Raw genomic sequence first — 17,077 nt, forward strand, 5'->3', positions numbered from 1 at the left:
TCTAAAGAACACCCAAACCTCATGATCGCTAGGAACCTTTAGTAGCAACAACCACTGCTGCTGCTTTATACCTGGAGTCAGCCAGGACTTACACTCCCTGGCCAGAGGTTAAATGGTTCAAGTGAAGGCCAGGGTTAGTTCCCGCAAGACTCAGTACTCCAGAAATGTTCTGCAGCAGTGTTGCTGTGGTGTAGGATGTGGCAAGAGCCACATCCTGTTAGCAGAAGGAAAACAATCGCTCTTGATAATTTCTCAGATGCTTTGCGTACCTGAATCTTTTTTAATAACCACATTCTTTGCTTACCCATAAGAATGATTGAACTAATGTAGGGAGAGTGCTTAGTATGCTTTAAAAACAACAACTCTTCACAGGTTACAAGCCATGATGGGGATGTATAGTCTCCAGGCTTAGAAGGAAGGTACCTCAAAATGCCAGATTCAGGGGAGGGGTATCAGGAGAGAAGTATCTCATTGTCTCATGTGCTCCCAGAGGCATCTGGGGAGGCCACTGTGAGATACTGGAAGCTGGACTAGATGGGCCCTTGGCCTGATCCAAGAGGGCTCTTCTTATGTTCTTTGGGCAAAATCCTCTTGCTTAGCATAGTAGCTCAGATCAGAGTAGGCCTACTTGAGGGAGGGGGCATTTGGTGATTCAAATGGCCCTGCTCTCATTTTAATTTAGTTAACAGTGGTCTCCAGTTCATGTTGAATTAGAAGTAAGTTCATGAAAGCACTGTGTAACTTACCATGGCTAAGTGCAGCTAACTTGATGAGGTGTTGAAACACAACTCAGTTGTGAAATGGGTCCTGGTGAATAAAAATGAGATGTGTGTACCTCATCAAGTAGTCACAATTAACCACTGCAAGTTAAGATGACATACTGTATGTGAACACTAGTAGGATTTTGGCCATTGAGTTCGGTGTGGTTTAGTGCTGGGGAAAGGGATATAGGATGAGTTGCAGCCTGGAAGGCAAAGGGATTCTGAAAAGAAATAATTAATCTCATCCCATTATCACTCTAATCATTTTGGTTGGAGATAATTGAGGAAAGGTAGTGCAAAAATAGCTTATCTAACTTCTGTCTGACACACATGCATATGTACTGGAGCAGGCCTTATTCAAGAGGCAGCTGATTTGTACAGCAAAAGGATTTGTATTGTTCCATCCATGGAAAGAGCAGAAATGGAGATATTTGTGGTTTGGTCCTCCTTAACCTCATCTCAAAGCAGCTGAAACAATTTGGACCCACACCCGGGGCTTCCTGCTCATGAGGACAAAGTACATATTCTTCAGACATTTTGTCTGCCACATCCTGCCTTCCATTCTACTCCATTCTTCAGTGGGTCAGTTTCAACTTCCATGTGGCTGGCTAATTTGTCTATTCTTAGTAATACCTTAGTAATGCCAGCTCTTCCCCCATGCACCCATCCACTGCCACTTATTGTGCTGTTCCTAATTCTTTTCCCCTCAGAAGCTTATGTCTGTGTTATACTGTATCTGTGCTTCAGGGCCCCTAGCAGTCCCCAAGCATTCACTTTTATGGTTGCTTTTCTCTCCTCTACCTTAGCTGAAAGGGCCATTGATCTCAGCCTTCAGAGAATGTGGGAAGACTTGGAAGTGCTTAGGGAATATGGGAAAATCTGTTAGGTCCTACTCATGAAAGGGTTCCCCATAGGGTTTTGATGTGCTGCTCTATGTTTTCCCCTGTACACATTTCAGGATCAAAAGGTTTCTGACAGAACCCAGCCCCCTACCTGAGGACTGATAGTGTAGAAAACTAGTTTCAATCCTACAATTGCCAGTCTACTGTTGGGTACAAGTAGAGATTCTGGGTTTTCAAAAAAGGGGTAGGATTGATTTATGAAAACTTGTCCATCTTTGTTTCACATTTATCAGTAACAGCCCTATTACTATAGGACGGCCCCTAGACCATCTTGGGTTCTGGGAAGATGTTTTGTGAGTTATTATAAAAATAAATCAGATTGAATTATTATGAAAATAAACACATTGGCCTTTATCAATGTATAAAATGTATTATTTAAATTAAAAAAAGAAGATAATAGGACTCAAAAGCAGACCAGTTTCATCAGTGAATAGTAGCAGTAAAAAAGAACGGTAAACAAAACAAAACACTATATCCATCATTATTTAGGGAAAATAACATGGAAACCTATCATCAGCCCTAACTATATCTTGGCTGGAGCTTATTTATTTATTTATTTATTTATTCGATTTTTACCCCGCCCCTCTAGACAACGCCTACTCGGGGCAGCTTACATCAGTTAAAACAAGTTAAAAAACATATAAAATGCATTTATACTAATTAGTTCTAAACAAAAGGTTTCCAAGATGGTGGTATACAAAAAAAACATATAAATAAGCAATGACTGTGTTTTTTACACCTTAATTGGTACTAGTAACATATGAAGAAGATGTGTGTGTATAGCTATGTTTCCTTGTGGTTCCATAGGAATTTTTAAATTTTTTAAAAAAATACATTGTTTCAAGCTGTTGTTGTTCCTAGTTTATACTGTATGTGTTTGCAGTTGTGTACAGCTGGATGCAGAAAAGCCTAGAGTATTCAGAGTCAAGATTAGTAGATATTCAAGAGTAAAAACTTGGCAACATCCCCTTTTCAGGCTCAGGTCTGAATAATTGTTAGCAAATGTCTGAGATTAAGATCTCTAGAGATAATCTTTCGCTCCAGTTGTTCTTATTCTTCCTTTGTTTCTCAGTACAGCAGGGTATTTCCCAGAAAATTGCCAAGGGTCAAGTTGCACTCAAAATGCATGTAAAAGCTGTGCCTGGTTTTCCTAGTGGTGAATAAAAATGATTTCTTCCCTTCCACAGATTACATACAAATCTGTACATATATACACACATGCACACACATATATACATACATTGTGTTAGATCCAGAGGTCTAGAAAGGTTCTGTCTCCCCATTATGTGTTGAAATTTTTGAGGTGGTACACAGCAAATTTAGCGTGAGTATAAAAAACCCCGCAAAGATTATGAATACTCTTCTCCCTTGATACATGCCGGCATGTGTGCCGGCAAGTAAAAGAATAATCATTCAGCCATAATAAATTTTAAGAATGTTTACTAAAAAGATGTTGCAGAATAAACAGTAATTGAACATTTGACTTGGTATGGATTTGGTTTATGCTTGACAGACCTCTTTCAGTTTTATAACCAGTACCTATCAGACAGTACCTAGTAGCAAAGTCCTAATTGAACACCAACATATCAACAGAGAAGGCTCATTTTAACAGACAAGACTCACCCTTACTGTCACTTTTTCTTATATCTGATAGTTAACCCTCTAAACACCTATTGGCTGACACTAAACATAATCTGATTGGTTATATGTTGTCTGTCATGCAAATAATACACACACACACACACACACACACACACGTACATGATGGGTTGCATAATTATATACTGTATTCTATTGACCCTTCACAACAAAGCATGTATCAACAATTCCTGCTTTTTGTTTTTTGTTTTCGAAAACAGTCTTTGAAAACAGTCTCTGGGAAGTGATTTGGTTAAAATGTATAATGTCATTTCAGTACTTGGGCAATAAACCTTTTTATTATACCTTGTTTTACCAGTGCATGTGTTAAGTGATATCTTATATCAATACATTTAGTGTACATATTAATCTTCATAATTTGAGCTAATTTGATGAAACTTTGATTATCTTCTCTCAACTCAACAGTTGATTCTTCAATTCCAAAATCTTTCATCAATTTCTTTGACTACAACAGTTCTCTACAAGCTTCTGCCCCTGCCATAAATTCAGACTCTATAGAGCAGCAGTCTCCAGACTTTTCACATGGATGGCTACATAATATATTTGTGATTATTTTTGAGAGTCGAAGGAGCGCACACACATGTGCACTCCTGCACACCCGCCTGCACGTACACACGCATTCCTGCCCACACACATACACACACACACACACTTCCGCCTGCACGCAAGCACTCCCGCCCACCTGCCTGCCTGCATGCACGCACTCCTGCCCACCAGCATGCATACACTCTATACCACCCACACGCATGCACACACAGACGAGCTAGATAAAAAGGCCAGGTGGGCCTGATGTGGCCCACGGGCCGTACTTTGGAAACCCCTGCTGTAGAGGATAAGGCAATACATCTTGTTTATGACTTCCCCAAGAAATTGCTGCGTCTCCATACATAAACAAATAACCAATAATTGATTTACGATCTGAACTATGTCCAGCCCAATCTGTATCAGTATATCATACTAATTTTCATTAACTGGTATCTTAAACATTAAATTTACGGTTCCTTTCAGATATTTAGCTACTCTCTTAACTGCTTCCCAATCATTTTTTGTTTGTACACTTAAAACATTTCTGCTTAAAATACCAACAACTGTAGCTGTATCTGGTCTGGTAATTGTAGCAAGATATATACTTTACCTGTTACTGCTCTATACTTAGTATTATTTGGCAAAATCTTGCTTTCTACTTTACACTTATCATAGAATCATAGAGTAGTGTAGTTGGAAGGGGCCTATAAGGCCATGAAGTCCATGCCCCTGCTTACTATTCTCTGATGCATCTTTTCTTTCTCCTTTAACTTTAAGAAAATTAGTTTGGATTTTTATTACAACATCACATGCATCTTTAAGATCCAATGCTTCTAACAAATCAACTATCTTTTGGTTTTGATTTAACAAATATGAACCATCTACATTTTTTCAATTTCTGTACCCAAATTCCTTAATCTGTTCTTCTGCACTAAGCATTCTTTCTGTTTCTTTATACAGTATTGCTATTCACTATGTCTAGCAACTAAAAGATCATCAACATATGAAAGGATATAAGGAAAAATAAGCCTCCCAGAGACCTTTGGGTAGTGTGAGTGGCATATAAATTAAATAAATACATAAAAATTCCCATTACTTCTTCTCCTGAAGAGACATTGATCTCCAACATCTTGTTGAAATCCTTATTGAATCAGTACTGTATCTTCTTTACTTTTTTCATTCCACCCTCTTGCTGCTTCTTTAAGTCCATGTAGTCCTTTTTTTAACTTACAAATTCAGGATGTTTCTCTTCGAAAGAACCTGGTGATTGTTGCATACACAATTCCTCTGTGATTTATCCATGCAAAAGTGTTGTTTTTACATTAAAAACATGTTACTTGCACTTTTTCTTAATGGCCTGGTAGTGCTGAGTTGATGATGGTCCTCTGACTGGAGTTGCTCCTCAATCTCCCAGGCGTGAACCACTGGTGTTGCCTCCACCACCTCCATGCCTCTTCTGGATCTGTGTGGGCTTTCCTAGTCAAGGCTTAGCTAGACAGTTTGATCACCATTGCAAAGGTTCAGTTAGGGGGAAGATGAACACTCCCCTGCTACAACCCCTGCCAGGAGCAAAGCTGACCCATTCTACTGCCAAGGAGTTTGGGAGGAGCATTGGCTGAATCTCACAAAAAACTAGGGGCAGCTCTTCCTAAGCTTCTGTCAAGCTCTCTGACCCTGATTCTGATGGCCCTTCTCTGTCCTCTTCCTTTATCACTGTGGCTCATCCTCCACTTCACTCCCATCTGGGCACCCAGTCATGACATCTGCATCCCAGAGCTACCCTCCTGCCAAGGTCTCTTGTCTCCAGAAGCTGAGGGGATGAGGTTCATGGCCTGTTGGGGATGACAGAGGTATACTACTGACATAGAGATTCATATTTGTTACTGTTGCCTCATCAGCCATGTCATGCTAGAATTGGTATCATTAAGGGCTATGCTTTCAATAATCAATGAATACTTGTAAAGCTTTTCAAGATCTTTTGCATGCTTAAGGAGCAGCATTGTGTATGATGGTGGCAGTAGTATTTTATTTTCTTTATATTATATACAGGGCTTGAAAAATGCACTCGTCCACTTGTCTGTGACAAGTGAAAAATGCTGGTGGACGAGTCACAGCTCCCTCCCTGCCTGTGTGGGTCCAAATGAGTTTTTCAAAATTTAAAAAACTGTTTCCATTTCTCTAAAGCCTAAAATAGGGATGGTGGAGAGAGGAGTAAAATAATCGATAAGATTTCCAGTAAGACTTTATTGTGGCTATATAAGTTCAACAGCAATTTATATTGACTTAGCTGTCAAAAATGTTCCTCCACCAACTTAAGACTAACTCTCTGAAATCCTGTTTCTTAGTGTAGTAAGTTGCACTGGAATAGGCCCATTGAAGAATTTGCCCAGTGGTGATTTGGTGAGTCAAACCCCCCCATATGCTCTACTGATTCAAATGGGCCTACTCTACTTACATCTTAGTTCATTAAGCAATAGGATTTCAGCCACTGAACCACATCTTTAGGTTCACTAGCAAATCTCTTTTTTATCTAAGAGCCTATCTACACTGACATATAGATGTGGTGTATGTATTGCTGAATGCTTTTGGATGCAGAGGAGACACCTTATACACAAGTGTTTCTACTTAGAATGATCCATCCTTCCCCTTTAAGAGATGTCATTTAAGAGATGCATGCCCTGACCCAAAAGTAGGGCATGCATTCTTTTTGACACACTCGTTTGCCAGAAGATAGCAGCATCCAGCATTTGCAGATTACAAGGCAAAGTTTGAGAGAGAAAAGTGGTGTGTGTGTGTGTGTGTGTGTGTGTGTGTAAGGGAAAGGAAACAGGTAGAGGGAAAGGGAAAAAATGGAATGACGCTGACAGAAAGAGAGAAAGGAGCAATGTATAAAAATGATGTCCTTCTCCTGACCCTCTGCAGACATCAGGGAAAGTGCTTCAGTGACAGCTGAGTGGGCTACATGGAGTTGTTTGCTATTCAGCTGAGAGGAGCTAGCCATATGGTACATCACTCCTCCCCATGATACCTTAAAAGACCCTTCATAGCCCAGTCCATTCCACACCCAAAACAGTCAGACTAGACAGGCTGTAAGTTTCCCATCTCTGACTCATCCATTCATGTGCCTAAACTGGAGAAGGATTCAGGTTCCTTGAATTGTGATACAGTTGTATAGGTACCCTATTTTCCCAAATATAAGACCTAACCTGAAAATAAGCCCTAGTATGATTTTTCAGGATGCTTGTAATATAAGCCCTGCCCCAAAAATAAGCCCCAGTTAAGTGAAACCCCGCCCTCCACCATTGTGCAGCAACCAGAAAAAGATGACATGAATGTACAGTATATGAATAAATGTAGATTGTTGTACATGAAAAAATAAAACATCCCCTGAAAATAAACCTTAATGCATTTTGGAGCAAAAATTAATATAAGACCATGTGTTATTTTTGGGGAAACACGGTATCAGATGTTTTTATCATCATTGCATTTGGCACCTCTGTCTTTCAGTGTACATGTACTGGTTAGTTGTAGTGGTTTAATATGACTGTAGCTGTCATGACTCTATCTTAGAGAATCCTGATACTGTAGTTTAGTGAGGCACTAAAGTTTCTGCTAGAGACCTCTAGTGGTATTGTTCAAGAGTAGAGATGGGCATCCCCTTCATGGATTGCTGCCTTGTCGTGGCAAAGGGGCTTGAGTAACTCAGAGAAGTTATGGGCTATGCCGTGCAGGGCCACCCAAGATGGACAGGACATAGTGGAGAGTTCCGACTAAATGCAATCCACCTGGAGTAGGAAATGGCAATGCCACTCCAGTATCTTTGCCAAGAACGTCCCATGATCAGAAACAAAAGGCTAAAAGATATGACGCTGGAAGATGGGCCCCTCAGGTCGGAAGGCATCCAACATGCTACTGAGGAAGAGCGGAGGACAAGTACAAGTAGCTCCAGAGCTAATGAAGTGGTTGGGCCAAAGCCGAAAGGACACTCAGCTGTGGACGCACCTGGAAGTAAAAAGAAAGTCCAATGCTGCAAAGAAAAATACTGCATAGGAACATGGAATGTAAGATTTATGAACCTTGGGAAGCTGGAGGTGGTCAAACAGGAGATGGCAAGAATAAACATCGACATCCTGGGCATCAGTGAACTAAAATGGACAGGAATGGGCAAATTCAACTCAGATGATTATCATATCTACTATTGTGGGCAAGAATCCTGTAGAAGGAATGGAGTAGCCCTCATAGTCAACAAAAGAGTGGGAAAAGCTGTAGTGGGATATAATCTCAAAAATGATAGAATCCAAGGCAGACCTTTCAGCATCACAATAATCCAAGTGTATGCACCAACCACCATTGCTGAGGAGACTGACATTGAACAATTTTATGAAGATTTAAACACCTTCTAGAACTGACACCAAAGAAAGACGTTCTTCTCATTCTAGGGGACTGGAATAGTAAAGTAGGGAGTCAAGAGATAAAAGGAACAACAGGGAAGTTTGGCCTTGGAGTTCAGAACGAAGCAGGGCAAGGGCTAATAGAGTTTTGTCAAGAGAACAAGCTTGTCATCACACTCTTTTCCAACAACACAAGAGGCGACTCTATACATGGAAATCACCAGATGGGCAATATTGCAATCAGATTCATTATATTATCTGCAGCCAAAGATGGAGAAGCTCAATACAGTCAGCAAAAACAAGACCTGGAGCTGATTGTGGCTCTGATCATCCGCTTCTTATAGCAAAATTCAAGCTTAAACTGAAGAGAGTAGGAAAAACCACTGGGCTACTCAGGTATAATCTAAACCAAATCCCTTATGAATACACAGCGGAAGTAAAGAACAGATTTAAGGAACTCAATTTGGTGGACAAAGTGCCTGAAGAACTTTGGATAGAGGCTCATAATGTTGTACAGGAGGCAGCAACAAAAACCATCCCAAAGAAAAGGAAATGCAAGAAAGCAAAGTGGCTGTCCAACGAGGCCTTAGAAATAGCAGAGAGGAGAAGGGAAGCAAAATGCAAGGGAGATAGGGAAAGTTACAGAAAATTGAATGCAGACTTCCAAAGAATAGCAAGGAGAGACAAGAGGGCCTTCTTAAATCAACAGTGCAAAGATATAGAGGAAAATAATAGAAGGGGGGGGGGAACAGAGATCTGTTCAAGAAAATTGGAGATATTAAAGGAACATTTTGTGCAAAGATGGACAAGATAAAGGACAAAAATGGTAGGGGCCTCACAGAAGCCGAAAACATCAAGAACAGGTGGCAAGACTACACCGAGAACTTATACCAGAAAAATCTGGATGTCCTGGACAACCCACATAGTGTGGATACTGGCCTTGAGCAAGGCATCCTGGAGAGTTACGTCAAGTGGGCCTTAGAAAGCATGGCCAGCAACAAGGCCAGTGGAGGTGATGGCATTCCAGTTGAACTATTTAAAATCTTTAAAAAATGATGATTTTAAGGTGCTACACTCAATATGCCAGCAAGTTTGGAAAACCCAACAGTTGCCAGAGGATTGGAAAAGATCAGTCTACATCCCAATCCCAAAGAAAGGCAGTGCCAAAGAATGCTCCAGCTACCATACAATTGCACTCATTTCACACGCTAGCAAGGTTATGCTCAAAATCCTACAAGATAGGCTTCAGCAGTATGTGGACCGAGAACTCCCAGAAGTACAAGCTGGATTCCGAAGAGGCAGAGGAACTCGAGACCAAATTGCTAACATGCGCTGGATTATGGAGAAAGCCAGAGAGTTCCAGAAAAATATTTACTTCTGCTTCATTGACTATGCAAAAGCCTTTGACTGTGTGGACCACAGCAAACTATGGCAAGTTCTTAAAGAAATGGGAGTGCCTGACCACTTTATCTGTCTCCTGAGAAACCTATATGTGGGACAGGAAGCAACAGTTAGAACTGGATATGGAACAACGGATTGGTTCAAAATTGGGAAAGGAGTACGACAAGGCTGTATATTGTCCCCCGGCTTATTTAACTTATATGCAGAATACATCATGCAGAAGGCTGGACTGGAGGAATCCCAAGCCGGAATTAAGATTGCCGGAAGAAATATCAACAACCTCAGATATGCAGATGATACCACTCTGATGGCAGAAAGTGAGGAGGAATTAAAGAACCTTGTAATGAGGCTGAAAGAGGAGAGTGCAAAAAACGGTCTGAAACTCAACATCAAAAAAACTAAGATCATGGCCACTGGTCCCATCACCTCCTGGGAAATAGAAGGGGAAGATATGGAGGCAGTGTCAAATTTTATCTTCCTGGGCTCCATGATCACTGCAGATGGAGACAGCAGCCCTGAAATTAAAAGACGCCTTCTTCTTGGGAGGAAAGCGATGACAAATCTTGACAGCATCTTGAAAAGCAGAGACATCACCTTGCCAACAAAAGTTTGAAGAGTCAAAGCTATGGTTTTTCCTGTCGTGATGTATGGAAGTGAGAGCTGGACCATAAAAAAAGCTGGCTGCCGAAGAATTGATGCCTTTGAATTGTGGTGCTGGAGGAGGCTCTTGAGAGTCCCCTGGACTGCAAGGAGAACAAACCTATCCATTCTAAAGGAAATCAACCCTGAGCAGATGCTGAAGCTGAGGCTCCAGTACTTTGGCCATCTCATGAGAAGAGAAGACTCCTTGGAAAAGACCCTGATGTTGGGAAAGTGTGAAGGCAAGAGGAGAAAGGGGCGACAAAGGATGAGATGGCTGGACAGTGTCATCGAAACAACCAACATGAATTTGACACAACTACAGGAAGCAGTGGAAGATAGGAGGGCCTGGCATGCTCTGGTCCATGGGGTCACAAAGAGTCAGACATGACTAAATGACTGGATGACGAGAGATGGGCATGAATTAGAAAAATAGTGATTCATTTTTATTCCTGATTCGTCAAGGTCGACGAATTATGAATTTATGATTTTTTTCTGTTGAATTGATGAATTGATTGTCAATTCATTTTTTACTTTACAATTATATAAAAGGGCCCCCAAAGCACTTAGAGTTACTGAATTTGCAGGGAAGCTTTCCCTGATTCTCCTCTACAAGCTCTGCAAGTTTGATGAAGATTGGGTTTCAGACATCCAAGTTGTACACCCACAAAGTGGGTCCACCCAGGAAAGTTCTCTTCAGCAACTGGCTTGAGGATATCCAATCTTCTCCAGACTTGGAGGGGCTAGCTACTTATTGGTCATATCAGTGCCATCTTCTGGTCCTTATCTGAATTCTTGATTATCTGTATGTTATGGCATATTTTTGTACATCCTGTGCCAGTAAAAGTGGCTATGGTTTAAAGACTAGTGTGTTGTGATGGCTGTGAGGCTGAGCTGTGAATCAAGAACCTACTAGTTTTCTGACTTCATTTTTTTCCCTTTCATGAATGACTTATGACACCTTAAGCAAATTAATGTATCCTCATTCCCCTGTCTGTAAAAGGGAGTAACAGTATTAATTTATGAGGCAGTGTAGCTGTATAGACTGCTGCAAAAATACATGTGAAATACTTATCAATATTTTTGGTGTTAATATTAGTGAATTTTGGGGGTCTAAGAGTCACAGTGGGCAACTTCGAAGGACCTGGAGGCCAGTTTTCCATCTACATGACCCACCCAGGATGCTGCACCAGCTTTCCAAATGAAAAGAAGTAGGAAAAGCCAAATGTGAGTTGCAAGGCTATACTCTTCCAGAGCAGAAGCTAATTCTTTCTTTTTCCCATGAGAAGCACATGCTAGTGCTTCCAAAGCAGCTTTGACTCCATGACACATATTGACAGTGCATTACTTTGCCCACCCCTGAAAAAAACACCGTACATTAGGACAGGATTAGACACAAAGTACATTGATATTTACTGGAGCATCTCTGGATGCATTGGAAGGGTAGAATTACAAATGATCCCTTCATTTGACGCTGTACGTATCCCTTATTTTCGTTTCCTTTTAACAAATTCTCAAATGGCTAGGCTATTATTTAAAGTTGATAAAGGCAACTGACCAAAATGCACTGCCTATATGTAGGACTGTAGGGGCAAGAATAGAGATGAAAGGAGAGGACCATAGAAACGTGGATAGTCTCTGCCTGGGAAACAGTGGCCATCAGATCTGCCAGAAAGTGGTGATACCAAGTCCCTTATCATAACCATGAAAAAGCTCTGCCCAATGACTTCTGATGCCTGTTAATGGCCACAAGTTTTCCACATTTTCCAGTGAAAATGTAAAGACTAGATTATTTGTTTCAAAGACTTTTAAATTCTTTTTATTGTTATTATTACTAAAAACTACACAAGTCTCTTAAGGATGGCATACTCTCTTTTATTGGGTTCCTGCAAATTTCAGAAATCATTGAAATGTCCTTTGTAGATAATGGCTCATTGGTTCAGAAGTGCCCCTGAAGAAGAAGGTCTGAAATGTGTTGGACCTGAAATATATATTCCTCCTTTCCCTCCTTTCCTTTTGCCACTCTTTCTGCTCTTTTTCCAAGATTGCAAAAAAAAAAAAATGCTGAATGCAGTCTTGTTGCATTGGGTATCCTCAGACTTAGAAGACTTCTGTTTTGAACTGATGCTGTTTTTCCTTATTGTGTCAGCATAGGCCCAACTCACTTTTTCTTCCTTTTTCTTCCTCCCCAACCCCTTTTTAGAGTCCTTGAAGACAGCCATATGGAATAGTATGGCAGAAGTTGCTTTGAGAGATGGGAAGTGCTAAGGAGCCAGAGACATCTCAGTTGCTGAAACAAGAAGCCATTCCAGAAGATGCATCGCATCCTAGCCATCTGGAGAAAGACAGCTGCCACCAGAAGATCCGGTGCGATGGAGGAGATCTTACCATGAGGAATTGCTGTATAAATGATCACAGCAGCAAAGAGAATCGTGAAGAAGACACTGGGGCAGACAACCCAAACCACAAGGAGAAGGCTTCACCGTCTTCTGTGGGTCTAGCTGCTACCAGAGACACCATAGCTCTTAAAGATTCAACTGATGGAAAAATCCTGTTGGATAGGGAAGGAGAAAAAAATACCAGTCACGATTTGTGCCACAGCAGCAAACAGGGCCCAAGCCTGATGGAGCATCCTGGCAGTCCAACTAATGCTTGCAACTCTTTGGAAAGGAAAGGAAGCCCTGCTGCTATGGAGGCCAGCACGCATCTCCCATCTGAGTCCTGCCTTAAGGGAGCTGGTAAGGACTTATCCACTGCAGCATCCTCCCTGAAACATGTTGCATTTCTCGAACCGGTCAAAAACACAGCTGAGGCAGAAAGTGTCAGGGTGGGAACAGGACATTCTGACGTGGACCCAGCACTTCCCACATGCCTGGAGAACACAAGCCAAGAGCCATCTCACCATTGCACAGGAGAGACCTCTCACTTCAGCAGCACCAGCAGCACCACCACCACCACCACCACCTGTGAATCAGTGGGGGAACTCTTAAGTAAAGGACACAGTGAGCCTCTCACATCAGAAGCTGTCAGGAAATCTGCTCTAGAATCCGTTGCAGCTGAAGCCATGCCAGGGAAGTTAGGTGAGCCTGTAGCAGAAAAGAGCCAATTGGATCAGAGTGGGGAAATAAAGTTTACTGCGCTGGAGACGAACATAGGTGGGGGTCCCAGTGGAGCAGCAGAGGTCTTAATCCCTGCTAGTCCTCAAGAAGTTCTACACCCGGGGGCATCAGGTGAGTCCCAGTCAACCCCGGGCGAAACAGCTGAGCAGACAGAAGGGCTTAAAAAAGTAGCACTCTCTAACACTAAGGGTCAAAATCCAGCTCAGGAACCACAGGATCCAAAAGCAGCCAGTGTGGCTACAGGTGAAGAGCACACGACAGGTGCACAGGGGCAGTCTGTGGAACTCTTTGCCAAGACTTGCTCCCTTGAGGTCACTCCTCCCCAGCACGACGCTGGGACCCAGGCTGACAACCGTGTCTCTGTGGTGTCAGTAGCCATCAGTCCCATCAACCCGCCGGATGGTTCCACAGCCTTCGCCTTCCACTCCCAGGGTTTGGGGGGCTCCTCTTTGAAGAGCCCTGGCCCAGAGCAGAAGCCAGCCAAGAAGGATGTGGAGATGCAAGTGTCCATCCCTGTGGAGACCAGGTCGGTGGCCACAGGGCCCATGACTCCTGTGACCAAATCGCCCCAAGCGTCGTATCCTGAAGTGCACGTGAAAGGGGCACAGGAAGAGGCCCCAGAGCCTGTCCGGGAGGTCAGCTGGGACGAGAAAGGGATGACGTGGGAAGTATACGGGGCCTCCATGGAGGTGGAGGTTCTGGGCATGGCCATTCAGAAGCACCTGGAGAAGCAGATTGAAGAGCATGGCCGACAGATGGTGATGACACCTCAGAGCACTCGTTCCAGCTCCATCAAGGGGGGACCTCACAAGGGGGAGGTCAAGAGGCAGCCCAGCGTGTTCAGGGCCCTCCTACAGAATGTGCGGCGACCCCGCTGCTGCTCCCGGGGAGGGGCAGCCGTGGAGTGAAGCAGGCCCTCACCTCCTGTTAGGCTTTTTAGCCATTGATAGAAGTGAAAGCCAATGTTTTGTAGTTTCTCAGGCAACATGTGGGATGAGCCTTTTTTTTATATAGTCTCTTGAAGCCCAAGTGTAGTGACACTTTTGTTTCCTGCACTTTAGAAGATACTGTGAAGTCTCCTGGAAAAAAAAATGCAGGTCAAATACTTACCTTTGCAAGGGTGGCACAAACAGGGCCTTGCAACGTTCTGCTGGATAGCAGTTGTCCCTGGGCAGAAGTATGGATGCCCCAGAAGGCAATGCTCACCCTTGGAGCCTGCCTTCTTGGGACATTCAAACGGTATCAAGCCAAAATTACACGCTCAATAGATAACACTCCTTCCTGTCAACCTGTCTGTTTTGCTGCAAACCATTTTAAGGATATATTTGTCATTTATAAGGAAACACTGAGGGTCAAATAAAGACCCCATTCTTCTTAAAGGAAGCTACCCAAGATGCAAGAGAGCTTGAGTTGGCGATCAGCTAGCAAGGAGGATTCATCTTCCTTATATAAATGTGTTAGGAATATACACATACCCAGGTGCCCAAGAGCTAAATGACATGTGGTGGTCACTATAAGTAAAGTAGTTGCCTGTGTGCATCCTGTAATGGATGCATTTACTTAACCCATAGACCAAGCTGCTTCGTCAGAGCTTGGAAATATCCCCTTCTAAAACAATAACTCTGGGGATCTTCCAAATAGCATGGCTTGGGGATGGTTAAAATCCAAAAAAGGAACTTTTCCAAGTGGTGCATCTCGCACACAGTGGCTAGCATGGCTCACCAGGCCCCGAGTTGCTGTCATCCTCTAACTCTTCATGTGAACAGCTCCAATTGACGTTTCAGTCTTTTAATATAGGGTGGATGACCTGTAAAATACCTACACTGGCAAGGACCTTACTGGTAACCACATCTTCCCTGTGTTCTGGTACAAATTGAATAGGCAAGCCCTGACATCTTCTGAACTTCAGGAACATGCTGGCAACAGCTGGCCTTCATGTCATCTGTGTCATGTAGAAACCAAGCTTTGAACCCGAACTCTCAGGGTTCTCCAAAAATTTAATTTCCCCTAACTCTGTGTTGGAAGTAAATCTGACAGGCATTGTGTAGCTTCACCACCATTAAAAGCAAAAACTAAGCATGCCGTTTCCTAAACCAATTGTAAGATTATTTCTTTTTTCTGAAGGATATGGTGGATGTTTTAACTGTCATGACTGATATTGGACAAAGGCCTAAAAGCTGTCTCTGAAGACAAAATTCCAGTCCCTTTCCAACCATTTCACCCCCCCTTAAACTTCTATGTGCAACACTTCCCCCTGACACCCAGTCCACCGTGGTGCTGCTGGACACAGAGCATGAAGAATGGATGGGGGGGGGAGAAGGATTTTTGTTGTTCTTGTTGTTTTTGGACTACAACTCCCAGAATACTCCCACCAGCCTACCTGATAGCTTTGCTGGCTGGAGTATTTTGGGAGCTGTAGTTCAAAAAAGAGAGAAGTTTTCTGTTTCTAATCACTGAATAATGATTGTGAGCTGTGAGTTTACCCTCCCCTGAAGGCAGGATGAAAGATATTTAGCTGTCTTTTCCTTCTGTGCCTCTCACTGCTGGTCTGGCGTTTCCAGAGATGACTGTGAAGTCTGACTGAATGCAAAGCCAAGGAAACTAGACTGATGGCAGACAGCTCTTTGCATGTTGGCTGCATCAGCAGAGATAGCTTTTGAGGCTGGATAGGCGGAATGAAGCTGCTCATTTCATTCTCAAACCACAGGTGGTCATGCAGCTTAACCCTCTGACCAAGACATGATCAATGGTTCTCTTACTTGCATTTAACCCAGCAAATGGGCAGTGTTATCCTCAGGCCATCAGCAGTTGCCCAGAGTGAATGTAGATGATGGAACTGACAGCATGCTGCCTTGGGTCTTGAGTGGATTGTTGCCAAAGGCTGCAGGTCAGAACTTTTTTTTACAAAATGAAGATTTTTATATCCCTTGGTACAGTTGGTAAAGAAACTGGTGACAGTTAAATTTCCCCACTATCCAGAAGTAACCATTAGCCTTTTTAGCACCATGCGGGGAAAAGTCTAAGTGGATCAGACGAAAAACCTACCTAGTCCAGCAAGCAGATGAGAACTTTGAAATTTTGTTGTTGTTTTTATTACAAGGTCTAGAATCTGCACCCTTGCCATGCTGACTGGGGTTTTTGGGGAGTTGCAGGACAAAAAAGCAAATATCCAAGCTCTAAGCCAGCCAGCCAGCTCCATAGAGCAGGGCAAGAAGACAGAACTCTGATTTTACTGGATGTCATCACCATTGGCCTGCAGGAGTCGACTGTCCCTGTGATTTAAGCTTTTATGGTTAATCAGTTGATACAAAAAGGCCTCCATTAATTTGTCCCATTTGTTTTTAAATCCACATTGGCTCGTGGCCATCACTGTTTTGCACTGTTGCGAATTTTACCCAGTCTCACTTCTAGTGCTGCATGCTCCTGCTTGGGAGTGAGTCCCACTGAACTGAAGGGGAGTTACATTTGAGCAGATATGCACAGAATTACACTTCGTATAGAACTTGAGATGTTTATGTGCTGGAGCAGGCTTCATGAGATGAAAATTCTTACTCATGAAAGCACAATGCACTGTGTGTCTTTACAGTGCCACCAGATCCACTACAACCAGATATCATATCTACACTGCTGGCATGCAGTCTTTGCAGTGTAACTTTTAAAAGTCAAGTCTTTTCAGACTG

The 17,077-nt window shown here is 42.7% G+C and overlaps 1 protein-coding gene across 2 annotated transcripts in view; it reads left to right on the forward strand.

The window, feature by feature from the left end:
• GPRIN1 (G protein regulated inducer of neurite outgrowth 1) overlaps positions 1-16,212 on the forward strand; it is a 41,104-nt gene extending 24,892 nt beyond the window's left edge. For both annotated transcript variants that reach the window (XM_072989960.2, XM_078385581.1), the window contains exon 2: positions 12,482-16,212. In XM_072989960.2, coding sequence (XP_072846061.2) covers positions 12,533-14,305 — 1,773 coding nt within the window. In that variant the 5' untranslated portion in view covers positions 12,482-12,532 and the 3' untranslated portion in view covers positions 14,306-16,212. The remainder of the gene's footprint in view (positions 1-12,481) is intronic.
• Positions 16,213-17,077: the final 865 nt, after the last annotated feature.

Source organism: Pogona vitticeps, chromosome 2, assembly GCF_051106095.1.
Source record: "Pogona vitticeps strain Pit_001003342236 chromosome 2, PviZW2.1, whole genome shotgun sequence".
Lineage (NCBI taxonomy): Eukaryota > Metazoa > Chordata > Lepidosauria > Squamata > Agamidae > Pogona > Pogona vitticeps.